Source organism: Neofelis nebulosa, chromosome 8 (genome assembly GCF_028018385.1).
Source record: "Neofelis nebulosa isolate mNeoNeb1 chromosome 8, mNeoNeb1.pri, whole genome shotgun sequence".
In the NCBI taxonomy this organism is placed as follows: domain Eukaryota; kingdom Metazoa; phylum Chordata; class Mammalia; order Carnivora; family Felidae; genus Neofelis; species Neofelis nebulosa.
The window spans coordinates 58,925,127-58,951,561 of record NC_080789.1 but is presented as its reverse complement, the minus strand read 5'-3'; the positions used below and the strand labels follow the sequence as shown (position 1 = coordinate 58,951,561).

Genomic DNA, 26,435 nt, shown 5'->3' with positions numbered 1-26,435 from the left:
GGGGAAGGGTCAGAACACTCATGGTTAATTTTGAGTATGTCCTGTAATATTGGGGTGAGAGGAAGAGAGGGGGCCAGGGAGGGGTCGAGAACAAGTCCTCAGTGTTGTACTATTTGTCTCAGTCCTCAGGACTAAAGAAGACACTCAGGAAAAAAAAAAAAGTGAAATAAATAACAGAGACAGCCATGACTCTGGCTCTTTCAAAACTCTGTACTTCCAGCTGGGATAGGCTAAAGAGATGCTCAACAGAGATGCACTCATTTCAGCAATCACCCTGGCCGGAAGGAGTGTGCTCCGCAGGGAGCTCACACAACTTTCCTTTTGTGTTTGTGTGTTGCTGTTCTCCTGGAGAACTATGCAGGCTGTGAGGACAAGAGGTCAGAGGCCAAGGAACCAGGAGGCCTTGGCAGGACGTTTCCTAGCATCCTCAGTGAGATGACAAATGGAGGGGGGTGAAGCAGAGGTCTGGCTCCCCACCCTTCCCACCATCCAGGAAGTGGCTCCATTTCCTTGCTGATACTCTCCCCTTCATCCATCCTGCTTCCCTCCCCCCCGAAGCAGAGGAGCCATCCCAGAGTCAGTGCTCCTCACAGCCCACCTGCTCCTGGCTTCAGATCTAAGACATCTCCAGACTTATAGGAAGAGAGGCTATCAGAAATCCATCCCCATCCCACGCTTTCTCTCCAGATCATAGGAAAATATCAAAGGATGTCCATTCTGGGAGCAGACCTTGGGACAGCCAGCAGCAGGCACTGACAGATGCTCTGTCCCTCAGCCCTTGTCCCCTGCATGGGATGGGGAGGCAGAAATTTTCTGATTCTGTCACAGGGCAGAGTTCTGGTATTCTCACTTTTTAAAAAATGTTTATTTATTCATCTTTGAGACCAAAAGAGTACAAGTAGGGGAGGGGCCGAGAGAGGGGGAGACACAGAAGCCAAAGCAGGCTCTAGGCTCTGCGTTGTCAGCACAGAGCCCGAGGTGGGGCTTGAACTCACAAACTGCGAGATCATGACCTGAGCTGAAGTTGGATGCTTAACCGAGCCACCCAGGGGCCCCGCTCTGGTATTCTTCTAAGTCTGTTCTCACCGCTAAACTTCATTCTCCTTGGCCAGGTCTTTTCATAATTTTCCTGTCCTGCAACTTACTTCTATTCATGCTTGTCCCATAGATAGGAAATGAAGTCTTCTTATTAATAAGTAGGTCTTCTGGGGGCACCTGGTGACTCAGTCGGTTAAGTATCCAACTCTTGATCTTGGCTCAGGTCATGATCTCAAGGTTTGTGAGAGTGCAGAGCCTGCTTGGGGTTCTCTCTGCTCCCCCCCCTACTCATACTCTCTGTCTCTCAGAATAAAAGACAATTTTAAAAATCCTAAAAAAAAAAAATTAGGTCTTCTGTAAACAACTCATTTATCAGGGTCCCTGGGTGGCTCAGTCAGTTGAGCTAGGTCATGATCTCACAGTTCGTGGGTTTGAGCCCCACATCGGGCTCTGTGCTGACAGCTTGGAGCCTGGAGGCTGCTTAGGATTCTGTCTGCTTCTCTCTCTGCCCCTCCCCCACTCACACATTGTCTCTCTCTCTCTCTCTCAAATAAAACATTAAAAAAAAAATCTTTTTTTAAAGACTCATTTATCAGTTAGGGTCTAGGCCCGTGTCCACAAAGGCAAGGCCTAAGAACATGATCCACTGGTTCCAAGTCTCTGGCCTCCTAGTCCTGGCTGTGGAGAATGAAGGGCTTATGGGCATAATCACTGAGAGCCTCTGTTCTGCTCGAGGGCTCAGTATTTCTGGAATGTTTAACTTGGAACAACCATTCACTGACCCAGAGTGCTCTCTCCTCTGTTCTTAGAAATCTGAAACCATATTCACCAGATGCATGGAACACGTGCTCCAATAGTGTACATGCCCGTGCATCAGGAGCACAGAGGGAAATCCCCCTATGATCCTCCTGCTCATTGGGCCCAAATCTCAAAGGGTCTTAAGTGACAAACAGCTGCTCAGTGGCACAGAGCTGAGGGCTTTTTCAACTGGGAGAGTCCAGGTTGTGACATGGGGTTGCAGTAAGGGTTTAACCCAGTAATACAGAAAATGCACTAAAGACCCTCGTCCCTTGTGCTCATATAAAAACCAAGCCAAAATCTGATGCCTACATCACTGCCTCCTCGGACTTGGGCTCCAGAAGCTTCCTAAAGGGAACTTAATTTTACACCGGTCCTATCCCAAGTGACCTCAGAGGCCATCCCCCCACGGTCTCACTCTTCTCACAGATTTCTCTGGCAACCGCTGTCACCCAGGGCAGTATGAATACCTCCTCAGGGCCTCGGGAGGACAGAGAACCAGTGATACTGACCACAGCAAGGCTGCTCGGCTCAGCACTGACTGAGCACCGCTGGGGGCCACGCCTGGCCACTGTGCTGAGACCAAATGGGCCACATCACGCCCCAGCCTCTGAGGTCTATCTCCTTCTCTGTGGAGGTACATTTGTTATCGACCTCGTGAGATTGTGCCAAACCTCCACCTCCTCCCTGATTCTGCCTCTCTCCGCTCCAACATACCATGTCAGTGAATCCGATGGCACTGGCATGACCCTTTGAGGCCAAATCTCTTGTCCAACTAGACATGAGCAAGAGTCCCACTACTCTCTGAGCCAACGGAAGATCCCCTCAGGGAGGTTTCCCCTGGAAAGGTTGGGTTATTGACTTAATTTCCCACTAAAAACAGGTTAACAAGTCAGCCCTGGGGGATTCCAGCTACAGGAAAGGAAGCTGCCACCTGGAAGAATCCTGGCAGCTGCTGAGAAAGCTGCCGCTAACGGGTGCTGGGCTCCGATCTCAACAAGGGACAGTAACCCCAGTCAGTAGGAAAAGAATTCTCGTTTCAAATTTCCTTTTTTTTTTTATTCTAAATAAAAACCACACTTTGTGCCGAACAATGGAATATAAAAGAATCAGATGTACAACGATTTTAGACATCTACTATTTGGGAAAAGAAGTTTACAAAATATACAAAACTTTACAGCAATAGATAGTAAACACTTAAATATTAGGAGGTCAGTACTTATTAATTTAATGGAAGGAAGTTAGACGTCAACAACTCTTCTTGGTTTCGTAAGAGACTTTCGCTGGCAGAGGTGGGAGGGGAGGGCAGACTGGACAGGGGGAGGGGTGTTAAAGAAACATCGAAATCAAAACAGTTTCATTTCCATTCGGGTGTTCAGGTTACGATGCGTGATCACAACGAAATCAATGCTGTGTGCCTGTGCTTCCTGACTCACTCAGTGCAGGACTGAGGCAAAAGGATGTGTGGGGACCTCCAGATGGGCAGACTTCTCCACACAGCCCACTCCCGTGCCAACAAAATCAGTGTCCATCTATAAAAGGATTTGAATTCGCTTCCAAAGATGAGTAGTCTCAAGAATAGGGCACAGCAAGAGGCCAGAAAACAAAGAGTGTTCATCAGTAGCAAAACCTGACTGGGGAGAAGGTATTTAAGCCCAAAGGTTTGTCCTGGAGACCAAGGGATGCTGAACAGAAAGGAAGAAAGTCAAAAAGAACTTTTACCCATTTCCTGGTTCTTAGAGGTCACATGGGCCCAACTCCCACCTCCTTTTTTTCCAGCTAGCCATGAACTATAGAGACTCCCTGGGGCCTTAAAATTTAGGACCAAATACTAAAATACAGCAGCGCTTCCCAGCAGGTGCTGTGGCCATCAGTGAGCCATCACTGAGTGACAGGAGAAGCAGGATACAGATCCCTTCCTCTGGCCACAAGCAGCCTCTGCTGTTTCTTCCAATGTGCCATACAAGTATTACCTTTTTCCCTTAAGAAACAGGTTGGGAATAGCCTCATGCTTGGTTTAATGCTCTACAGTCGCCATCTCGAAATTCTTCATTTTTAAACAAAGGGCTCTGCAAATTACGTAGCTCGTCCTGAGTCAGAACAAGAAAAAGGAAAAAGGGAGAAAAAAAAAAGACATTCAGGGGTCAAAGAGAACCTCAGAACAATACAGCAGACTGCTAAACTGGGCTCCAAGGTGGGGAAGGGGGGGGCGGTGGGGAAGGCGGGGGCATGGGGGCAACAAAATCAAATGAACAGAAGGTTGAAAAAAAATAAAAAAACTCAAAAGAAAATGAATACCTTCAACCAGGTATCCCAGATGCCCTCTGCCACAATAGAGAGTTTCAAGTAAAACAGTTCAGAAAAGAGTGAACTGGAGGCAGCAAACATGAGTCCAAACAGAGGGAGGGGTCAGGTGTGAATATGGGGACAAGCAGAGGAACAGGGTTTGGTCAGTGAGCCTCATGAGCTACTGACCCTGCTACATGTCTAACTGCAGCCAACCGGGCCACCCTGATCAACCACTTGACTCAGGAGGATCAGGGAATGCAGTTTTTTGTTTAGTGTTTCAGGGGCAAAGTTTCAAGGATTTGCTTTTTGGTTTACTGGCAAAAAGGGAAAACTTCACAGTTTCAGGTTAAGTATACAGACTACCCAGCATCCACGATGCCCTCCGTTAAGGAAAAGGGTTTCTCCAGCACACTGATCCATTCTCAGCTACCTGGCTGGGTTCCAGTAAGTACCACCTCTCTCAAATCTGACCATTCAAAAATCAGTCCTCATCAACAGTCTGGGAATTACCCAGCCTTGAAAAGCTTAGCAGACACTAGACGGTAGCCTTTTGCACGTTCTCCTTAAATTTCTAATGGTCAGCATGGGGAAGAAAGGGAGAAGCCAACCAGGGGTGAAAAATCTCAGCACTGGGGCACCTGGGTGGCTGTCAGTTGAGCGTCCGGCTCTTGATCTCAGCTCCGGTCACGATCTCCCGGTTCGTGGGTTTGAGCCCCGCCTTGGGCTCTGTGCCGACAGCACGGAGACTGCTTGGGATTCTGTCTCTCCCTCTCGCTGCCCCTCCCCTGCTTGTACTGTACTCTCTCAAAATAAATAAACTTTAAAAAAAAAAAAAAAAGTCTCAGCACTGCTCTCCTGACAAGAATGACCTGAGGCAACAGGTAACAAGTTGGGTTTAGATGGCAAAAGTGGCCACTGTACAAATCTCTTCGTGTAACAGTCACCCCACCAGAGAGTCATGCACCCTAACTGGGAGGCTTTATCAACTTAGGGCTAGGGAGAGAGACAGCAAGTCCAATAAGGACGGAGCTTTGGCTTGCCTGTATATCTTAACATAGAGGAAGGATGAGAAAATGTGCAAAATGGTCCTTCATATAACTTGTTACCCTCAACACAATCCCCAATCTACTCAATCACAGGAAGGAAGAGGGATAAAAGGCCTAGGAATTTAATAGGCCCCAAATTTCTAGAACTTACATCCATTATCTAAAAGGTAATGCAAGAGACCATGTGGAGAGAAAGAAAAGAATTTGCTTGTTTAAAGGCTTGACACCTTCTCCCCTATTCTAGCCCGTTTCCCAAATCTCTGGCCAGGATTGTCCCCTGGAATATGGCTACTTGCTGGAGAGAAACTCATTTTCCTGAAGTCACTAATCCAAAAGAGATGCTGGATAATATGTATATAAAAGCAAAAATAAATAAATATTATTGTCCAAAAAGGCTCTGTGAGTGAATTAAAACCACTTGCTTGTGAAACAGCCCGGGGTGCGGCTGAGTCCCACCAAGGGCAGTGTCAGGGCCTCGGCCAGGGACTCCCAGAGCTCGCCTGAGCAGGGTGAGGTAGTATGAGTTACTGAGGTGCTACCTTGTGAATATGCGAGATCCGAGGGCCCTCTCCCTCAAGCCTTCTTTGGGCAGAAACCCCTCAAAAGCCACTGAGAACGGAGCCAACCAGCCCCAAGGACTGGGCAGACTCCATCACAGCCACCCAGGGAGGGCCTAAACCAGCTGCCCTCCAATAGCGCCCCCTGGTGGCAATGCAATGACAGATCAGGACAAATTCCAGCAGGTCAAAGGTGAGCTGCCAAGGCTCCCGGCCAGTTAGTGTACAAAGTAAACAACGGGTTACGCGACTGGGACAGACAGAGCGCACATCCCGCTACACACCACGTTACCCAGGTCCCTTCAATCCTGAAGGGCTCACAGTCCATCACTCTGCCACCTCATGGGGTCTTCTCATCTACACCACAGGTCAAACACACTTCTAGGTGGGAGACTGGATGTAAATTAAGGCAAGGCTGCTGCTGTCAGAGACATCCCCACCTCTCCACCAGGAAACTCAAGCTCGACGGAGGCTGCCAGATGACAGGTGACTGTATCAAAGTGGCTCCTTGTCCTCTTTACCCCACAGGGAAGGCCTAGCAACCTGGGCTATAACTCCATAAAACCGTATTTCTTTGGAATTGAGGAGAAAGGAGAAACCTCCCTTCCTGTCCATCCCGGCTGCCACTTCTGGCGGCACCGCAGGCCACCTCTTCTGACTGGCAAGGATTCATCCCAAAGCGTTCTGACCTAAATAGAAAGCTTTGTCCCCAGTTTGGATCTAGCTGCCAAAAGATTTTACTGTCCCATCAGCAGATTAGAGTGTCGCAACAAGCAGGCACCTCCATCCCATCTGCCTTTTCCCTGCTGAGGGCTGGGCCGGGAACCTGAGGTGAGCTGCCCTGCTGACTAGTCTTTTCCGAACGACCACATTTCCAAAATCTCTCTCACAGCTGGGCGTCCCAGTTGGAAATCTGGTACTAACACCCACAGTGAAAAGCCCTCTCTCCACCTCCTCTATTCAGTGAGGCCGTTGGTTGGATTGTTAGCAGCATAAAACCTATCAGTAAACTAAAACTTGAGAGGCTCGGAGAGAGGATCTAGTTGACGCCAACTGCCTGACCAGATCCCCAAACCGGCCTCAAAAGAATCAAAAAACACAGCCCTTCCTGGGCAAGAACAGGTAAGGAGGTAAACATGATAGGGCCGTCGCTTCTCAAATACAGTAACAGCTCGTGTGCTCTTTCTTCTTCGTTTCTTCTTTAAACACAGGACAGAACAGAATTCCTAGCAAGGCCAAACTGAAACTCTGGCTGGAGAGGGACCAACAGCCACTAGAAAATCAATGTCCTGGCTGCCGCCTGGGAGCTCCCCCTAGCTCCGCTGGGACCCAGTCAGCTGTCCGGGTTCTTTTCTGCCTCTTTGGAATGGATAATGTACATGAAGGTCTGTTCGATGGTGAAGTCGGGCGGGAGGCTGCCTTTGTGCACGCCGACGTGCTTGCTCATGAGGTTAAGGGTGGAGCTGTAGTGGCCACAGACCGTGCAGCGGTACATGAGGGCCCCCGAGTGCGTCTTCAGGTGGCACTTGATGGTCGAGCGGCCTCGGAAGAACTTGTGGCACACCTTACACTGGTACGGCTTCTCGCCCGTGTGGATCCGCCGGTGGTAGTTGAACTCGCTTGTGTGGGCGAACCTTTTGCCACAGACCTTGCAGCTATACTTGCTATTCCCAGCTTGGCCCTGCAGAGCCAGCTCCTCACTCAGGAACTCCTCCGCGGGCAGCTTCCGCTTCTGGAGAGCTGGGTGCTGCAGCCCAAAGCCAGGACGGGCGTCAAGGCCACTGTTGCACTTGTGCTGGCTGACATGGTAGCGATAGGCGGCCTCCGACTTAAAGCTCTGGCTGCACAAGTGGCAGCGGAAGAGGGCGTCTTCCAGGCTTTGGTGCACGGCCATGTGCTTCTCTAGGAGATGCCAGTCCACAAAGCTGTTCGCACAGACAGAGCAGGAGAAGACTGAAATGCCGAGATGGGACAGCGTGTGCCACATGAGGCTGCAGAGGTTGAGGTGGCGCTGGTCACAGACGCTACAGGCCTGGCCCTTCAGGTTTAGATGGTCCAGGATGTGCCCCCGGACCACGTGGAAATCTTTGGCCAGTGCCTTCCCACAGGCAGCGCATTTCAACTCCGCGGAGGCTGTCCCTGAAAACAAACCCAGCTTCCCAGACAGGGGATCATTGGGGTGGACAATAATGTTGTTCTCAAATATCCCATCCCGTCGGTGGAGGGTCAGCTGCCACTGCGTAAAGAATTTAGTTTCACACATGTCGCAGGAGAAGAGGAAAATACCAATGTGGGACAGAACGTGGGTCACCCGGGAGTTTCGGTCCTGGAAGTGGGTCTCACAGACCTTGCAGTTGCCTGTCAGCAGGTCCACGTGGTCCCGAGCATGCTGTCGGATCAGCTGAATGTTGGGCTCTAGAACTTTCTTGCACACCTGGCAGGGCATGGCCTTATTCTCTCGGCTGTCACTCTCTCCAAAAGTCAGCTCATCCTCACTGTCGTCACTCAACTCAATCACCTCCTCGGCCGTGCCTGTCTCCTCAGTGGGGTCTTCAAACGGCAAGTCACCATCCCCCAGGTCCTCCAGCTGGAGCTCATCCATCTGCCCAAAGCCTGGATCTTTGGAGTGGTCGCTATTGCTCAGACAGGAGTTGGTCCCAGTGGTCATGTCAATTGCATTGTCAGTGGTGAAGAAACTGTTTTTACTGAAGTCTCCATTGCTCTGAACTTTGTATGGCTGGCAGCAGCTGGTGCTGGTTTGGATGCCCATGCTGACAGTGCCTAGGCCTGGCGGAGTCGCCATCCTGGGGACGGAAGTGAAAGGAGCAGGAGCATCATGGTCTTCTGTCTTTGGCGGCAGTGGCTGCTGTGGCAGAGGCAGGCTATGGTTAGTGTCACCGGTAACATTTCTCTCTTCGTCTTTACAGCTTCCTCCAGCATCATTAGGTAACACGTAGTTCCTATCAGGACCGAAATGCTCCCCACCAGCCCGGAGGTCTCCAAGGGGATAGGTAGGTTCTGCCGAGCTACAACTCTGGGCGCCAGAGTGGCTCTCACTGGCGCCGGTCAGGGGCTTGGCCACGGCCGTGCTCTCCAGGTCAGGAAAGGTGGAGTGGCAGGCCCGAAGGAGATCCTCCATACCCAGGCGCTCGGCCACCTCGTAGATGACCCCAACATTGATCAGGTCTGTGAAGAGCTCTGATGTATAGACAAAGCTCAGAATCTTCTCAAAGTTGGCAGGGGTGATGAAGTCCACCACATAGGTCCTGGCGGCATCGAGCCCAGTGTTCAGGAAGAGGTTCTGGAAGTAGCCAGCTGCACAGGCCAGCACGGCTTTGTGGGCCGGGAAGGAGCGGCTCCCCACCACAATGGTGACATCGCACATGGTCTCCGAGAGCCGGCACTTGTTGAGTTCCTTCAGCAGGTTGTTGGGGTGGTTGGTGCTTTGCAGTTTGATCCTCATGCCCATCTTAGCAGCTCCTGTGAAGTTGCCTCTGTATCAGCACGGTTCACCTACGGACAGCAAAAGGAAGAGATGGATGGCCACACACATCCCTGCAGGCGAGGAGCTCTGTGGAAGAAAATACCGCCCGTCTGAGTGTTTCCAAGCCCTGGGTGGAGAAGAGCAGGAGAAAATGGACGTGGAGAGCTGGTCTATGCTGCTGGGCGCAATGACGGGACAATGACCTCTCTCCCTGCATAGTCACAGAGTCCTCCTAACAAAATCCAAAAGTATTGAAAAAAATCTGACAGCTTGGTCTTTAAGAGTCAGTAAGAGAGGTTGTAGGCCTGGTTGGACAGGAGCTAGTGCCTCAGAGCCAAGCCAGAGGCACCTTCTCAGACACCGTTTTTATTTCATTACCAGAGCCACGGCTCAGATTTTACTCATATTAATTTTCTAATTTCTTCCCGAATACAAGCTTTCCTATCTCATTGAGTACCTTCACTTCTCTTACAATTGCCAAATGCCATATACATCTTGGGACACAATTACCAAAGCTCCATTAGCCACTGAGGGCAAGATAAGGTTGCTCTTTTAGTTTCCTATCAATGCTGTGTCTTTTCAGTCCAATAAACCTCTTGCTCATTCACGAGTTCCCATCTCTCCCTGCTACCTGCCTACTCTCTTGTCTCGCCATAGCCCAGAGCCATCCAGATAGTGTTCTGTCACCTTCTCTCTATGCTGTGGATGAAGCTAAAGCACTCAGGACCCAAAGAAATAAAGCAGAGTAGAATACACTGTGGTATTTACTCTTACTTAAAAATGTGTTTGTTTTTTTTTTTTCTTTTACCACCCTCTTTGGGACTTATGCATACGCTGACCAGAACTACCAGATTTTTACTTGATGCCCTAAGAAGGCATCTAATTATATAGGTAAGACTCCTAAAGGCTTCCCAGATCCCACTTTTCCTCCCTTTCGAGTACTGCATGCCTAAGGAAGACAAGCTAGCTACATTCTCCTTCAGTCTCACCACTCGCCCCGCGCGACACAGCCCCTTTCTCCACCTCACCACCTCCTACTAACTCCCAACTTTTGCTGGGGTCCAAGAAGCTTCTGCGCATTGCTGGGATACCAGTCAAGCATCTCCCGGGCCCTGGTGGCCACACATCAGGTCGGGGCACCGGAAAGCCTGAGTCGGGGGGTGGGAGGGAGGCAGACTGGGAACTTCCGAGAAGGCACCCCAACAATCTCGTGGCGCCGCAGTCTCCCCTCTGGAGGGTCGAATCCAGGAAGAAGGGCGTTGGATCGGGCGAGGGTGCTCCAATCTGGGGGCCACCGAGCACCTCGGTCCCTCCTCAAACGGCGGGGGATCCCCCGGAGCGCCTCCGGACGGGGGCCGGGGCGCCGGGCCGGACGGGATAGAAGGGATGGGCGGCGGGACCGGCCGGGGTCGGCGCGCGGCCGGGAATGATGGGTCCGGCCCAGGAGAGCCGGCAGGAGGGAGCCCAGCAAGAACGAGAGAAGGGCCGGGAGGGGGGTCGGGCCTCGGCCAGGGGCAGCCCTCGGCCCGGCCGCGCTTACCCGGCTCCGCGGGGCCCGAGCACCATCGCCACCGCCGCCTCACACAAAGGCCCCGGCCCGCCGTGCCCGGCCCGACGAGGAGGCGGCGCCGCCGGCCGCGGCCAGACTCTCCATCCGCCGCGCCGCTCGCCGCGCCGGCCCGGGCCGCCCCCGCCGCCCGGCCCGCAGCGCCCCCCGCCGTCCCGGAGGAGGCAGCGCCCCCCGCCGCTTGGTCGCAGCGCCCCCAGCCGCCCGGGAGGAGGCAGCGCCCCCCCACGGCGGGGCCGGGCGCCAGGTGGACGGGGCCGGAGCCGCCAAGACTCCGCCCGCCCCCAGCAGCCGGCCGGCCGGCCGGGCCCCCGCGCGCCGCGGGACCCCTTGCTCAGGCCTCACCTCCCGCCTCCGCGCGGCCCTGGGACCGCGGGCCCGGCCGCGGCGCGAGCAGCTGCGGGGAAGTTTCCAACTCCCTTGATACTGGTTTTTCTGAAATGTTCTGATCTACCAGGTGGAGGACCATTCCCTCCTCGCCCTGGGACCCGGATAAGTGAAAAACCCTATCCCGACTCTACACTCATCCTCTACCCTGACCTAGGTCTCCTAGTCCCAGAAGCTTCTCAAAACTTCCACTATTGTGGTTTTGCAAAAAAGAGGGGGGAAAGTAAGATTATTTGATTAGTTTATAGTCTCCATTAGGCTGTGAGCTGGCTAGGCTGAGAGCTTCCTGAAGTCAGGGATCTGTCTCGAGAACTACTCAACGCAGTGCTTACCACATACTTCCTGGTCCTTATGATTGGTGCTTAATAAAGCCTGCTTGACTGAATGAACTTGAGGGCTGGGCCCCTGGTACACGCTCTTCTGAAAATTCGAGGATGCCCCTCCTCCCACCTAGGGGCCAAAGGACGGAATTTACAGGATCCCTCTCCACCTTGGGAGCCCAAGCCTGTTCCCTGCAGTCTGTCCTCCCTGAAGGCGAGCAGAATTTGCCACCCCAAATATGCCTTTTTGGCATAAGGATTATTTTAGATTGCTTATTTTTAAGAAACAGCAGACACAGGAGAAGCTCTGAAAGCAGAATAGAAATTACATTTATAAGGGAAATCTCCATTTGTAAGGGTGTCTCCCTCTCTGTACGAGGAAGAGAAAATGACTAAATCTCCAGAAACTCTTATCAATGGAGAAGGCAAGACTTAAATCTGCCTAACAACCATACCCTTATTTACCAGGCTTGACCTGAAAACCCTCCATAACTGGCTCTCTACCCCCAGTATATTCTTTTGTCTTTAGCTAGAGATGGTATTTAAGGTGACGGCTCAGGCCATTTTAGGGAGTGACTCTGTTTTCCTGGACATCTCCCATGTATACAGGAGGTATACTGTTGAGGCTACTCAACTTCTGTTTGTTTTTCTCCTGTTAATCAGTCTTTTATTATAGGGTGGTCTCAGCCAAGAACTTGGAAGGGTTGAGGGAAAATTATTTTTCTTCCATTATATCTTCAACTGTTTCTAGAGTTCAGTTGTGCTGCTTCTATCCACTTGTTTCCCTTAGCACTGCATCTACCCTCCAAATCCTCTCCTCAGATGCCCCTGCCCAAAAATTGTCATCAAACCAAAACTCCCTGCCCTCCCTGCCACCGCCCCTCCACCACCATTACCACCGAAGACATTAGTGGTCATGGGCAGCCCATCCTCTCCCCTCAATACATAGGAACCCCTCAGGCTCTGGGACCCTTCTCTTTCAGCCTCTCTCCCAGCACATTCTGTCCACTGCCAGATGATAGAAAACGGCCAGGCACAACCCCCCCACCCCCTTCCCCGAGCAGGCGCATGGTAGAGTTCAGTAATTCCTCCATGGGTGAATGGGAAGAGGAGGATGTGCTGGAAGTTGCCAAGTGATCTAAGACAGTTTGGCTATTCAGTAACCATCAGTTATCTTGACGCATTTGGGAGATTGGGTGTCCCTCGTTCCACAACCTCACTAACTGGTGTTAGATTATACCAAAAGCAAGTGTTCTACCAAATGATGCCAATCATGTAATATTTATTAGCAAGGAGATACAAAAACGGTCATAGGACCCTCTTGCAATTTGGGGGGCAGACAATCCCACTTAGCTCTCTCACGAAAGGGTCACTTGGAAGCTGATACACGTTCCAGTGGCAGGCCAACCCCCACAGTTGGACGAGGTGACCGGGTGTGCCCCTAAAGTGGACCCTCACACAAACTGATAGACTCCACACCTCCAGCATGACTCTGAGACGTTAGGCTGCAAAAGTCTGGGGGCCTCTTCAAGCTTCCTAACCAAATGCCTTAACTATCTCTGGGGGAGTGTTGACCCTGGTAAATGTACTTCACGAGCTAAGAAACCACCCTAAAGGTGTAGATTAAAGTTTATACTGTTTATAGTTGTGATATTGTGATTTATAATAAGAAATATATATATTTTTTATTTCATTACCAGAGCCTGTAGGTCAGAACACAGGTAACAACTTGGACATGAGAGGGCATCCCAAGCAAGGGGCAGTCTCAGTGGACTGAGCTCTTAACCTGTGGAATCTGATATTATCTTTGGGTAGACAGTGTCAGAGCATTGCTTGTTAGTGTGGCGAAACCACACCTCCACACACGTTGGAATTAGTCCAGAAACTTAAAGACTGAAATCTTTTTAAAGTAAGAATCACCATGCAATCCCAGTCACACACACACACACACACACACACACACACACACACACAGCTAAGTGGAGAAGCCACAAATCCAGTCAAGGTCTTATTGGCTAGGTCTCCTTAGGCACCAACCTCTTTACAACAGGAAGAGGAGGGCCAGTATTCTTTCACACGTTCTCCAAGTACAAAAACAGGAATCTGACTTAAAATTTGGCTTCCTTTTTCCTGGAATCCCAAGGACTGCAATTTTTGTCAGCCCCACCAGAGAGCAACCTTTCTGCATTTATGCTCCTACTTGGCAAAGCACTGTGTCATCTCAGCACACACGCCCATCTCCCAAGTCTGAGCAGAAACAACTCTTGAAGTTTTCATGACCTAAATAAATTCCCCAGACTCTGCAAAAGTTACCCCACTTTAAAACCTAGATAGATCATTTTGAAAAGCCAACATGATGAGTCACTGAAGAAAGGCTTGAGGCTCTGGGGTAACAACATTCTTTGACCTGTAGCAATAAACCTGACCTAAGGGATGCTGAGTTGAGCTTTCTCTCCTTCCCCATCCCCACCATTCAGCTGTGGGTCCAAAATTGCCCCATTAAGGTTCTGGGAAGAGAGAACTTTCACTGGGGTGAAGGAACTGTAGGAAGTGACCTCTGGCTCCGTGGCCCTGTCTCTACACTGCCTTGGGAGAATGGAGCGTTGATGTTGTAGCAGGGTAGTTCAGGGGGTACTGCCAGGCCCTGCACTGGGCTAAAATACGGAGCCTGAGGATCTCCCAGACTGTTCCCTTAGGGTACAGAATACCTCCTTGGGATCCCTGGGCTTATATATTCTGTGGACTGCTAGACCAGTGCTACAGGGGCTGGTGTCAGTTGCATTGTAGAGGAGTCTGAGACAAATGTTTTCCCTTTATAATAACTGAAATGGCCAGCTGACACTGAAGATACCTGCTCCCTTCTTTCTTGACCTCTGTAGTAACTTCCCCATCCACACCCCATTGTTTGCTTGTCCACCACTGGCTCCACTGTAAACGATGTGTATAGGTCACCGTTACAGGATCCATGCTCGACATTTGGAGACAGAAAAATGGTACAATTCAATAGATGCATCCTCCTCTGTGGCTGGGTCCTTGCACAGCCTTGACCTCCCTCTCCTTCTCTAAGTAGAGTCAGATGCAGGGACTGATGTCTCCTAGGCTCATCCTAGAAATACAGACAAGCCATTGAGAATATATTTTTCCTTTATCTGAAGCTAGTCTGTGAAAGTCTTTGACCACTAGAAACCATCTTCCAAATTCATTCATTTACTATTTTTTAAATGTTTATTTATTTTTGAGAGAGAGAGAGAACATGAGCAGGGGAGAGGCAGAGAGAGAAAGGGAGCAGAGGATCCAAAGCAGGCTCTGTGCTGACAGCAGTGAGCCGGATGCAGGGCTGGAATTCACGAACCGCGAGATCATGACCTGAGCCGAAGTCAGACGCTCAACCAACTGAGCCACCCAGGCGCCCTTCATTTATTTTTTAATTACTAAATAAATCTTCCATACTAATTGTATGAAGCACTGCTGAAGGCACTGTTGGGAAAATTGATATGTGTGCCAAATAAAGATGCTTCCATTTATATATGATATATGCATGTGTGCATACATGTATGTGTATATTACGTAGCTCGAAGAGTCAAGGAAGAGAAAAACTCACCCACCAGCCAAATAAATACATCACTCTAGGTCATATGTGAAAATCTTTTATTGTTGAGGAATGGAAAGAGATGTCATAGTTTTAAATGTAGGACACTTACATTATCCAAGGGGATCTAGGGTCAATGCCCACTAGGATTGAGGGTGCTCACTCTGCAGTTTCTCCATCACGGTGAGGTAGAGGGATGGGGAAGGAGTCAAAGCACAGGAGTGTTACGAGGTGGGGGGGGCTGGGGGGCGAAGAAAGGGAAATAGAGCACGTGCAGCTGGGGGTTGGGAGGTGGGGGGCACGTGTCTTCATGATGCAGCCCACGAGTCCAGAAGTGGAGTGCTGAGGAGCAAAAATGAAATCACATCTTCTATCCTGTAAAACTCCCACCGTCCACTTGTCGGGGAAGCAGTGGGGTATGTAAGGGAGGAAAAGAGAACAGAAGTCTCAGCCCTCAGCTCTCCCTGTAGCCTTTGAACTGGAGGACTGAACTCTTCTAGCCGCAGGAGCTTGTTCCTTCCCAGCTGCAAGTTTACCATGCTACTTTTTTTTTTTTTTTTAAGAGACAGAGAGGGGCAAAGGGAGAGAGAGAGAATCTTAAGCAGGCTCCTGTGCTCAGCATCCCATGAGTCAGGCAAACTATAGCCCCATTCAACGTGCCTGGGTGCTGATGCTTCCCCAGGGTCCCCCAGTCCCTCCTCCTCTTTCCAGAAACCTCCCAGAGGAAGAAGAGGCCCAGGGATCACTTCCTTTGTTAGCAGTTTCACATGAATGAAATCAGATGACACAATGATCTGTGTTGATCTATCTCATCTAATCTCCTTTAAATGCCAGCCTCTGGGGACTTTATGTGCTATTCTTCCTGGCACCTAACAGGTTGAGAATGCTCCATCAGTGGTGACATTATGAAGGCTGTAATTATGAGACTGGCCCCTCTGAAAGAGCCTAGATTCACCAGCGAGCATTAAAAGTAGATTTCCACAATGCACTTGTTTCCACCATTTGTATAAAATACTATGGCAAAATTGCACTGTAATTATCTTTATGGCCAATGCATAACGCTGGGGGAGACTATGTCATCCAGATATAGCTGCCCGTATAATTATCTGGCGGTCGGCAGGACTGAAATAACCGTCTAATGAGAGCAAAATGATACGGTAAGTACCATGTAATCAGCGAGTTACGGTTATTACGGCTCTTTGTGCCCTCTCACCCAACACTGAATGGGGGGCTAGACCTAGTCTCCGGGCCCAGGGAGCCATGCACAGGCAGTTTCATCGAGAGCCATCGAGAGCTCTTGCTCCTCTGCTCTCCCCTGAGACCGGTGACTGCGGGTAACAGGGATACAGGGACAGGGACAGGAGTCTCTCTGTGCTCACAGAGGCTTCCCGATGCGTCTCTTTTCCTCCCCCCACACCGTCTTTCTTCAGAATGCAAAGAAACCCATCAGTTGGGCCGCTATTGCCGTGTGGGGGAAGATGGGGTTGACACGGTAGTTTCTGTGTTTTGACTAGACGCTTCCCTGGGAGACTCTCATACTCGAACACTAAGGGAGAGATCTGTCAGCCCACTCAAGCCCAGGGTCCAGCCGAGCCAGCTCTAGGCAGACAGACCAGAGCCAGGCAGGGGGGACACTGGGACATTACCCATGCCTCCCAGATGGCAGTAATCCTAACACAGCCAACACACAGCACTATGCACTGTGTGCCAGGTACTGTTCTGAAGACTATCTACGCTCAATCCTCAAAAGTACAACCCTGCAAAATAATATCCCTCCCACTTTTCAGATGAGGAAACTGAGGCACAGAAGGGTTATATAACTTGGCCAAGGGGACAAGCCAGTGAGGTGCAGATCCAGGATTCAAACTCAGGCTATGCTCTTATCCATTTTGCTACACAAAGCAACCAAGCTAGTTACACCCTGTTAAATTTCAGAGTTCCTTGCATTTCTTCCTAAAGCACTCTTGTGAAGAACTACACGCTGGACCCAGTCACTGGAGATTCTGAATGATCTGAAAGGTTTTAGCCCACCTAAGAGGCAGAACACTTTACGTACGAATTGTAATAATTGTAATTATTGTCCCTGTAATTTTCAGATGATGGTCTCTTCATCTTGTACGTAGATAATAAGAGAATGGAGTCCAAACAACAGAAGTTGCCCATCAGAGAAGCCACAGGAGAAGCCCCTCTCTCCCCATTCCCCACCACTAATGCGTGCTCATGAGTCAGCCAGGGTCCATGATACAGGGGAAGAAGAAAGAAAGAAGGGTGTGTGTGAGTGAGCACGTGTGTGCGTGTGAGTGTGCATGTTCTTGCAGACCAATATGCACCTCTAAGTGATGGTGTGTTTGGCCAACAGTGTGCTGGGCACTGGCAGTATATTTTAAGGCAGATTTATGAGTATTAATGCCTGTAACATCAGAGGAAATGCCTTTGTGGTAACCCCATTCCCCCCTCCCCGCTCCCACAGTCCCTTTCCTCTCCTAACCAACAATTCTTACCTCATTCCACACTGGGGGGATACTTGAGGGTGCCAAAGCTGGGGACATTCTCTTGGTTTACATCAATAGAAGTGTCTGGGATAAAGTAAACAGTGTTGTTAGGAGAGATGTTTTTGAATGTGACCTTCACCCTGACCCAACAGCGAAGGGCTAGCTAGCCATGAAAGACAGCGTTGGAAGACAGAGTCGGGAACAAGAAGCACATTGTGTTTGGGAGATAGGGAGGAAACAGATTCCCCCAACTCCTTCCCAGCTGCAGCAGAACTATCTTATAAAGGTCTCCCCATTGTGCTCCTAGGGAGAGCTGGACCATGGATCCAACCCGATTGGGTAGAAGGGCCAAGGAACCCTCACTGTAGCTAAGAAAAGTCCTGTCTTTCCCTCTGGTGACGAATATGAGGCACTTGACTTCTGCCATATCTTTGCCAGTAGTACCCTAAACCCTCCCACTGTACCTCCACACACTCCTACCTGGCTGGCTGTTCCTCTTGCCCATAAGTCCCACGAAGAAGTCGTGCATGTCACCTGTAGAAAAAGGACCAACATTGCCAACAGTGATAATGGGTGGTGGGAGTGGGGTGCGGGGGGAGAGATGTGTCAAGACTTCTGAAATCGGGTTTCTGATCTTTGGTTCTTTATCATGCCACAGCTTGTCCCCCAAGTTAGGGGAACAGGCTATCCCCTAAGCTCACCCTCTCTGCCCACCTCTCCCCCCTCCACACTTCAAGAATTCTCTGCCCCCACAGGTGCCTGGCTTAGAATCTTCACAGCCACCAAGAGATCCTCTTGGTTCCCAATGACCAGCTGATGAAGGGAAAGTCCACCACACTCCTCACACCTGCTTCCTCCCGGTTCCCAGTGACCTCCCACATCCAGGAAAGACTGGCTGAACAGTTGCAGCTGGCTTATTGTCTGTGCCAGCTGAGACGGGGCCAGCCAGAATGGTCACAGGGCCCCACGCCCATGGAACGCTAGCTAGCAAGCAGTCAGCAGAGACAGGGAGGGACAAGAGGCTACTCACGTTTCTGGGGAAGTGGCGATTCCTTAGGATCTGTGAAAGCAAGAACAATGTGTAACTGGGGAATAGAATCTGGAAAGTGACAGTTAGAGGGGATTCAGGTCACAACCCTCAATTATTCACCAAGCCATCTCCAGTCTCCATCCCACCTGAAGGCTCCTCCCAAGCCTATTTAATGGTCAGAATCTTGCCCCCCACCACACTTCCCCCAAGGCTGCTTCCTACCCACGCTAGCCTTGCTCAGCATTTTGAGCAATCCATCCAGAGAGACTGAGCGGCTGTCATAGAGTTTCCGGAGCAAAGATGGAGGCAGCTGGTAGAGGTCCAAGTCCTTCTAAGGGACAGAAACAAAGAGGGCTGAGGCTCACACCTAATCCTCTTACCCCTCCCCACAAAGAACAACCTCTTCTTGAGCCCATCACAGCTAAACCTGACATTTTGTTTCCTTCAGGATTTCCTTTGGTTTACACTGGAAGAGAAGTGGGCTCTCAAACTGTGGTCCACGGAACAGCAGCACCACTGCTGTGGGCTCATTAGAAATACTTAATCTCAATCTCAGTCCTACCCCGACCTATTAAGACAATCTGCGTTTTAACCACGCTCCCAGGCAACGCATATACACAGCAAGATTTGAGAAGCGCTGGTAAAGAGAACACAGTGGGCATCCCTGTAGGCAGACCAAGTGTCCTGGTTTGTCCAGAACTAAGAGCTTCCCTGAGATGTGGGGCTTTCGGGGCTTATGCTTGTCCTGGGAAAACTGGGACAGTTGGTCACTGTCTCCCAAGCTCAAAGGAGACTGTCCCTTAGGGCTCTCTCCCATCTCCTGCCGCCTCTGAGTGAGAAGGACCATTGGTTCTGTTCTCCTTGGCACATCAGGAACCAGTTTGCCCAAGGATGTGGTTGCCCCACTATGGGAGTGAGCCATGATTTCTGCCACTCCCAAGAAAGGCCCATCGGACAGAGCAAGCATCCTCTGTATTCCATGATTGAGTCACAGACAGGACTCAGTCCTTGGGATGGGTGTCAGTAGGCAACAGGGGCGCATCTGCAATCCTGAAATTCCCCTACTCTGCAGTACGTTCGTGGATGTTTCTCTGCCTGTGGTTCCCACCACCCCTCATTCTCTTTTCTTCTCCATAGATTTCTGCTTCTGGTTGTCTCTCCCTCTCTCTTTTCTACACTGAATTTAGATTGCCTGGAAAACAGTGTGTTCAGAATGACACCTCCTATCCTCTACAACTGAACCCCATTCTGGACCAGGGACTCTTCGTTGTCTTGCTGATTTTTTTTTTTTTTAAGCAGCCTGGGCACAGCAGGATGGTTGTGGGCACACACCACACAGCCAGTTAGTTGCAGCTGCAGAGAAACAATGACAATGATCATGTTTGGAGATTCTCACCTTGAATCTCAGCGGTGCCTCTCTCTCCAGAGCCCAGGTGTCCTTAGGCTCCCAGGCACACACACAGCACATTTACACAGATGTACCCTGCATATACCAACCAGTTACCCGGGCACACATATACCCTACCCTCATCTCACCCCAATTTCCCTCATCCTCACAGACCTTCAGGGAAAAGGGGTGAGATGGCAACCTCTCTCTTTCATTGGCCACCTGGCCCAAGGTCTTGAAGCAAGCTCGCTTTAAAGAAATATAGCCAGATACTCTGACCATCTCCAGCTGGAACTGTGGGCTCTGAGCACAGTGTCCAGCCCATTTTTGGCACTCCTTGTGTATTTTTTATATTTTTGAACTGCTTCTGGTCTTTTGGATCTGGTGCAATGGCCGCCACCTGCAAGGCTGCCAGCCTGGCGTGCCCCGCGACACATATGGATGAAGACTGATTTCTCTCTTTGCCCTGTGCACGACATCCTAGGCAGCCACTTTTCCCAAATTGTTCAAATATTCTGCCCACCTCCTGTAATGAGATGCTAAACAGATCTGAGCTGGAGAGGCAGTTAGACTTCACACACTGAATTTGTAATGAGTTCCACCTATAATCATCTTAAAAGCATGTGTACCAATGTAATTGCTGCCATTTCAAAACCTTGAAAAGACTCCCTCCCTGCTCTCCCCCTGTACCCCTTCCCTGACAACTCCTGTTCTTTTTCTTAGAGAAACTTTGGAAATTGGGGCCTGGTCTGTTTCGTGGAGATTTTACCCCCTATCCTGACTAAGCAGAGGCTAGAGCAGGGCGAGGAAAAGGAAAGAAGAGGTTAGGGCTTAGGAACACCTGAGGTTACTGAGGGTGGATGAGCAGAGCGTATAGGAATTTATTTGAATTTTGAAAATAAAATAATACATACAACTGATAGGTAAAATAGCATATAAATGACCATTTGGGAGAGAAATTCTGAGTATATTTCAAGTTTTCAATTAGCAATAATCGCGCCTCGGATAAACCTCATTGGCTACGATACTGCCACTGCGCAAAGCTCTGAGTATATTTCATACCATCCAGGGAGTGGAAAGGATCTGCCCCCTGTAGAAGGATAGTAACTGAGCTGGACCACCCTAGCTTACGCTTCACAGTATCCCTAAGTCACTGATCAACCAACCAAACAACGTATTGGTAGGGCACTTTTTAGGTACAGGGCTATCAAAGACATGCAGAGGGAGAGAGACACTTAGAGGCATCCCTAGAGACACTGAGAACGGGAGACTGCCAGAGTCAGAGAAACCCACCCTCTGATGGATAACCCGGGTAACTCCCACCCCACCTTCCTCTCAACAGCTGTGGAACAGGCATGGCACCAGCTCTCATGACGCTGTCCAGGACTCTGCCAGAGTGGGCACAACCAGAGGGGGCGCCTTACCTTGTTGTGGCCCCCACCGGGCACTACCTGCTCCCGTGAGTCCTCACAGACAGCCCCCAAACCGTGAGCCAGGCTAATGGCCAGAATGGCTGCGAACAGCAGGGCACTCCTCATGGTGCCTAGGAGGGCAGAGGGACAGGACAGGGGTGCAGGGAGGATGCGGCATGGGTGCAAATGCAGGAGACATTATGCAACTGGCAGCCTGGCTTCATCCTGCTTCCCCAGCCCCCAAATCCACCCCCCAAGCCCTGTTCTGGGGAGAGTATCTCTGAGCAGGAGGGCCATCCTTTGGGTTCAATTTCCCCACTCCCCCACCACACATCTCCCCAGGCTGAGCACCTGGCAATGAGCAATGTTGCAAAAGTGCCAGATGCTAGTCTTCCAGGGAAGATGATAGATCCGTGGGACACGCACCAGTCTGTCTTCATAGCTTGAGGAGGGATCCTGGATTCTATTTTCCAGCACTAGGTAACCCAGACTTAGGCAAAAACTTTCTAGTATTGGAAGGATCAGTCTGAACCCGCAGGCTCCAAACATTACTGGTTTTTAAACCCTATCGGTGCTTTCCGCTCACCTTCCCACTACCCTGCTCCCAGATCAAAAGCTGCCACCTTTATTCCCTCCGTTCCTTTATTCCCTCCTAACTCTGGCCTCTGTCCTTTGGTGCCAACTCCAGTCCATCCGACATTCTCCCACTCGTGCCTACCTGTGGAGTAGCTTTGAGCCCAGGGCAGATGGTCTAGCAGGATCAGGGAGCTGGTCGGCAGCAGTGCCCACTCCCCACACACTGGTAGTGCCGCTGCCTCCCTCCGTGCAGAGAAACAGGGAGTGGAGGGGATCTGAGGATGTGGCAGGAACACCGGCCCAGCTCCCTGATAAAGGCTCTGGGAGGGTCTGGGGGAGCTGGAGGAGGGGCTGTGAATCACCAATCCCAGGGTGGCTGGAGGGGAGGGGGGAGGCTGGTGGAGAAAAAGGAGGATATAGGCTGCAGACACACACACACAAACACACACACACACACACACACACACACACACACACACAACCACACAAACCCTGCAGCCAGCTGGAGTTATCCAGCAGCCCACTTTGCAACAGCCCCTGAGCTGGGCACACTAAAGAATGATGTTGTATATGCTTTGTCCCAAAATTCCCATGCGGGATCTAGCTCAATAGGTGTGGTCCTTGAGTCTCTTTCTACTCATTGTTCACTCACCAGCTCCTCACCCTTTAAACCTTCAGACTCAACTGCCGGGCCAGAAAAAAATCGGGCAGGTGCTTCTCTGGCCCTTCCACACCACCAGGATAACTAGGTTCAGGCCCCTGAGCATTGGGAGGTGAGTCTGGCATCCAGTCCCATTCTCATTTCTCCCTCTGTCCTCCTCCCAGCTGCAGCTGACCCATCACCTTGGTCCTCAGGCCAAGTGAGGGTCAGTACTTCTCCTCTGCTACTGAATGCAGAAACTTCCCGTGTCTGCCTCCCCCCAGCACTTCAGTGCTAATGCGTCTCCCCACACCACTCCTTCTCGACCCTTGAATCAGCCTGATTTAGTTGCATTCTTTCAAAGTTCTAATTTCTATCCCTTCTGCTATAATGTTGGAAAGGAGGAAGAGAACACTGTGGCTGAACTGCCCCCAAATCCTTGCCTGGCCTGGCCTGGCCAGGCCCAGCCCAGCCCAGCCCAGCCCAGCCCAGCATTGATCTCTTAATTGCTTCTTTTTTTCTCACAATTACATGTTTTCCCAACTCTAGTCTGTCTCCCTGTGGCCCAGGCATCTTCTCCCCAGACATTTCAAGCCTCTCCTTCAATGGCCCACTCTGTTGAGGGTGCTTGTACTGCTCACTTCATTCCTAAGGTAGAACCCCAGGGGAGAGTCAGATTCAGAGTGGGGATGGGAGGAGAAGATGCTGCTGAAGGGAAAGGGGTGGGGCGTAGGGGGAAGTGAAAGCAGCTTCAGAGCCATGTGTCACTCTTAGCATTTCCTATTTTTCAGGTGAGGAAATTGAGGCTCAAAACGTTCAGTCTTGGGGCACCTGGCTGGCTCGTTCGGTAGAGCATGCAACTCTTGATCTTGGGGTTGTAAGTTCAAGTCCCACACTAGGTGTAGAGATTACTTAAAATTTTTTAAAAATCTTGGGGTACCTGGGTGTCTCAGTCAGTTGAGCGTCCGACTTGGCTCAGGTCATTATCTCACGGTTTGTAGGTTCAAGCCCCACATAGGGCTCTGTGCTGATGGCTCGGAGCCTGGAACCTGCTTCGGATTCTGTGTCTCCTTTTCTCTCTGCTCCTCCCCCACTCACACTCTGTCTCTCTCTGTCTCTCAGAAACAAATAAACATTAAAAAAATTTTTTTTTTTAAATCTTACAAAAAAATTCAGTCTTGTGCTCCATGACACATAACTTCTGGAGAAGAGCCACAAATTCAGTTTTGGGCTTTTTTCACTCCAAACTTCCCTTTCATTTTACTGCAATGCTATGAATTTTGACCAGTAAGGAAGCAGTTAACTCTCCCAGAGGAAGAGTTAGTCCCCTCTCTAAGAGACCTGGAGATTTGGGGACTTACACTGTACTACATCGTGGGTTGAGAAGAGAACCGCAGCAATTGGGTACTCACTAAAAAGACTCCCCATTCACCAGTGCCTTCCCCAATCACCCTACTTAAAATGACCACCCTTCTATAGCCCATATCCTCCTTCTGTTTCTTCTCTTCATCACTTATTACATCCAACATGCTAAATGCTTTACTTATAGTCTGTCTACCCCACGCTCCACCAGAAAGTCAGCATCACATGAGCAAGGACTTTTGTCTGTTTTGTTTACCATGAATCCCTAGCTCTATAGTGTTTGGCATATAATAGGTGATCAATAAAAATGTATTTATAAAACAAAAAAGGAACCCTGAGTCTTCCTTCTTGTATTGCAGCCCACAGTGTGCATCCTCCATAGAGCCTTTCAAGTGCTGCTAGGGTCCTGAAATGCTTGTCTCTCCCCTCCACACTCTCAACACCCCACCCACTCTAGGACTTGGTCCATACTGAGAGAAGTCTGCCTGCACATGGCCCCCCGTTCACCCCTGAGGGAGGGCAGCAGCTGGGTCTCAAGGCTCCTTTATTATGTGAGAGGCTGGTGGGGCTTCATCTAAAGCTTCCCATTACCCAGCTAATTACAGGGCTGTCTGGGCCAATCATGGGCCAGGACCCAGCGTTGGGACCCTTTGGTGGGAAGAGGGTAAGAAGCTGGAGCTTGTCTACATGGAAATGACATGGCAGGTTCATGCCTTTGAGAAGATCAAGTGCTGATCCCAACTGGATGTAGCCATATTCTACCTCCTCTCCTCCCCCTATCAATCTGGAGAAGGAAGTCCAAGCTAGGCAGGCTGGAGGGAACTGGGGGTGCAAGAGGAGTAGTGTTAGACTGAGGGCTAAGGACTAAAGCCTCCTGGGTCCCATTTGAGGCAGACTCTCTCTTCCTCCCCAACCCATCCGTCCCTGCCCCCAAGCTCTGGCATCAGGGAAACAGGGCTTCAGCAAAGGTTCACCATGAATAATGTCCTTTGATGATGCAGCATCTCACAGAGGATGGCGGGAGCCAAGGATGGGGGGAGCAAGGGAATGGCAGGGAGAACTGATCACCCCTTGATCTCTGGGAGTAGCAAAGACTTGAAAGAGCTAATGCTAAACTAAGCCAGAGAGGTGATGAAGGAGGGAGGCTTTGAAGGGCTCTGGCAGGCAGGGCTTCATCTTGCCCACAGACCATATGCAAATGGCATGTAAAGTAGGTGTTGCAGCTACAGGGCACGTAGGGGTTTTTTCCTTTGACACTTTTGATTTGAGCCACATCTCCAAGGACTATCACTGGCCTAGAGGAAGAGGGTCCCTAGCAGACCCTCACTCTGGAGCTCCTCCCCTTTGTTGCCGGGGTGGGTGGGGGGGCGAGGAAAATGTGTGTTGCATTGAGCTGAGCTGAGATTGGATTTGTGGACTGTTCTTGGGGGTAGAAGTGGATGCTGTGTATGCAAGATGACCCGCATATACCCACCATATACACAACTGGGGTGCAGCGTGGGGGCTCCTTCAACATCCTGGGAGGGGTGCTGCGGGGTGGGGAAGGAAGGGCCAGGGCTGGAGGTGACACTGGGTGGAGATACTAAAAAAGAATGGAAGGATGGCAACCTGTGCATCCTGCAGAGTCCCGCAGGCAGGAGCCAGCTGGGAGCCAGCCCTCAGAGCGAGGACTGGAAGAGCCCCTCATAGCCTACAGAGGAAATGAGCTGAGCCAGGAGGACCTAGCTCGAGCTGGTATGAGCTGACATGCTAAAATGGCTCCTCATGGGGGTTAGGGGGCTCCAGGGTGGCTTGTGCCCCTCAGAAAAACAACCCAGACTTTGAGAATGCTGGGCTGGCTGAGCAGGGAGGCAGCAGAACCTCAGCCTCTCCTGTCAGGATGGAGCCCTGTAAAGCACCATGGCACAGGTGGGGCAACCGAGCCCCGTCCTCAAACTAGCACATGACTGATGGAGGGGGGACAGGAGGGAGACCAGGACTCGAGCCCTCCCCCCCCCACCCCCCGCCATCCCATCCCCTCCCCAGTCCAGAGAGCTGACAGTGCCTTCAGCCCTGGGGAAGGAAAAGCAGGATGGGGAGCAGCAGCTGCATATTCTCCTGAAATTGCTTCTGAAAATGACCAGACACTTCACTGGGAAAGTGACGACAATTTGGGCCCTGGGAGCAGGAGATGAGGCAGAGAGCGGGGGCGGTCAGGCTCTGATAACCAGCCCCCTCTTGCCAGACAGGATCTCCTCCGCTGGTTCTGAGAAGTCAAGGATGGGGGGAGCTGTGGGGGGTGACGGAAGGCTGACGGGAGCCCGAGCTACCCTCACTCAGGGCACAGCCCCCCATCCGTCAGGGAAGAACTGACTCCCTGGGCCCTCTCCCAGCCCAGAGCAGGGTGTGCCAGAATGCGGGCTTGTGCTCAGAGAGCAAGACTGATCTGCAGGCAAGAGGAGAAGTTAATCAGGTCTCCCGC

At 50.9% G+C, this 26,435-nt stretch overlaps 2 protein-coding genes, 1 long non-coding RNA gene and 1 pseudogene across 4 annotated transcripts; 1 reads left to right on the top strand and 3 right to left on the bottom strand.

Annotated features, from left to right (window-relative positions):
* Positions 1-29: 29 nt before the first annotated feature.
* On the top strand, positions 30-1,825 carry LOC131519359 (uncharacterized). Its single transcript, XR_009265605.1, has 2 exons — positions 30-978; positions 1,442-1,825. It is a non-coding gene; the product is annotated as an uncharacterized LOC131519359 (long non-coding RNA).
* A 1,048-nt stretch (positions 1,826-2,873) lies between these two features.
* On the bottom strand, positions 2,874-10,900 carry ZBTB39 (zinc finger and BTB domain containing 39). The gene is made up of 2 exons (XM_058742320.1): positions 10,753-10,900; positions 2,874-9,241 (listed from the first exon to the last, which is right to left on the bottom strand). The coding sequence occupies exon 2, from the start codon at positions 9,195-9,197 to the stop codon at positions 7,062-7,064; it is 2,136 nt and encodes a 711-aa protein (XP_058598303.1). The 5' UTR covers positions 9,198-9,241; positions 10,753-10,900; the 3' UTR covers positions 2,874-7,061.
* Positions 10,901-15,117: 4,217 nt separating this feature from the next.
* TAC3 (tachykinin precursor 3) lies at positions 15,118-22,344 on the bottom strand. 2 transcript variants are annotated; one of them, XM_058742319.1, is made up of 7 exons: positions 22,115-22,344; positions 21,409-21,527; positions 18,820-18,925; positions 18,598-18,627; positions 18,048-18,101; positions 17,577-17,651; positions 15,118-15,417 (listed from the first exon to the last, which is right to left on the bottom strand). In XM_058742319.1, the coding sequence occupies exons 2-6, from the start codon at positions 21,520-21,522 to the stop codon at positions 17,578-17,580; spliced, it is 378 nt and encodes a 125-aa protein (XP_058598302.1). In that variant the 5' UTR covers positions 21,523-21,527; positions 22,115-22,344; the 3' UTR covers positions 15,118-15,417; position 17,577. The 2 variants fall into 2 exon arrangements, with proteins under 2 accessions (XP_058598302.1, XP_058598299.1); XM_058742316.1 differs by having other exon boundaries at positions 18,820-18,928; positions 22,115-22,303.
* On the bottom strand, positions 20,922-21,029 carry LOC131484103 (U4 spliceosomal RNA; annotated as a pseudogene).
* Positions 22,345-26,435: the final 4,091 nt, after the last annotated feature.

Excerpts from the sequence above, each read along its gene's own strand:
- ZBTB39 (XM_058742320.1), bottom strand. The coding sequence starts at position 9,197 with ATGGGCATGAGGATCAAACTGCAAAGCACCAACCACCCCAACAACCTG.
- TAC3 (XM_058742316.1), bottom strand. The coding sequence starts at position 21,522 with ATGAGGAGTGCCCTGCTGTTCGCAGCCATTCTGGCCATTAGCCTGGCT. Across the intron at positions 18,929-21,408 it reads CCGGTGGGGGCCACAACAAG|AAGGACTTGGACCTCTACCA; the intron begins GTAAGGCGCCCC and ends TCTGTCCCTTAG. Across the intron at positions 17,652-18,047 it reads CAAGAGGAACAGCCAGCCAG|ACACTTCTATTGATGTAAAC; the intron begins GTAGGAGTGTGT and ends ACTTTATCCCAG.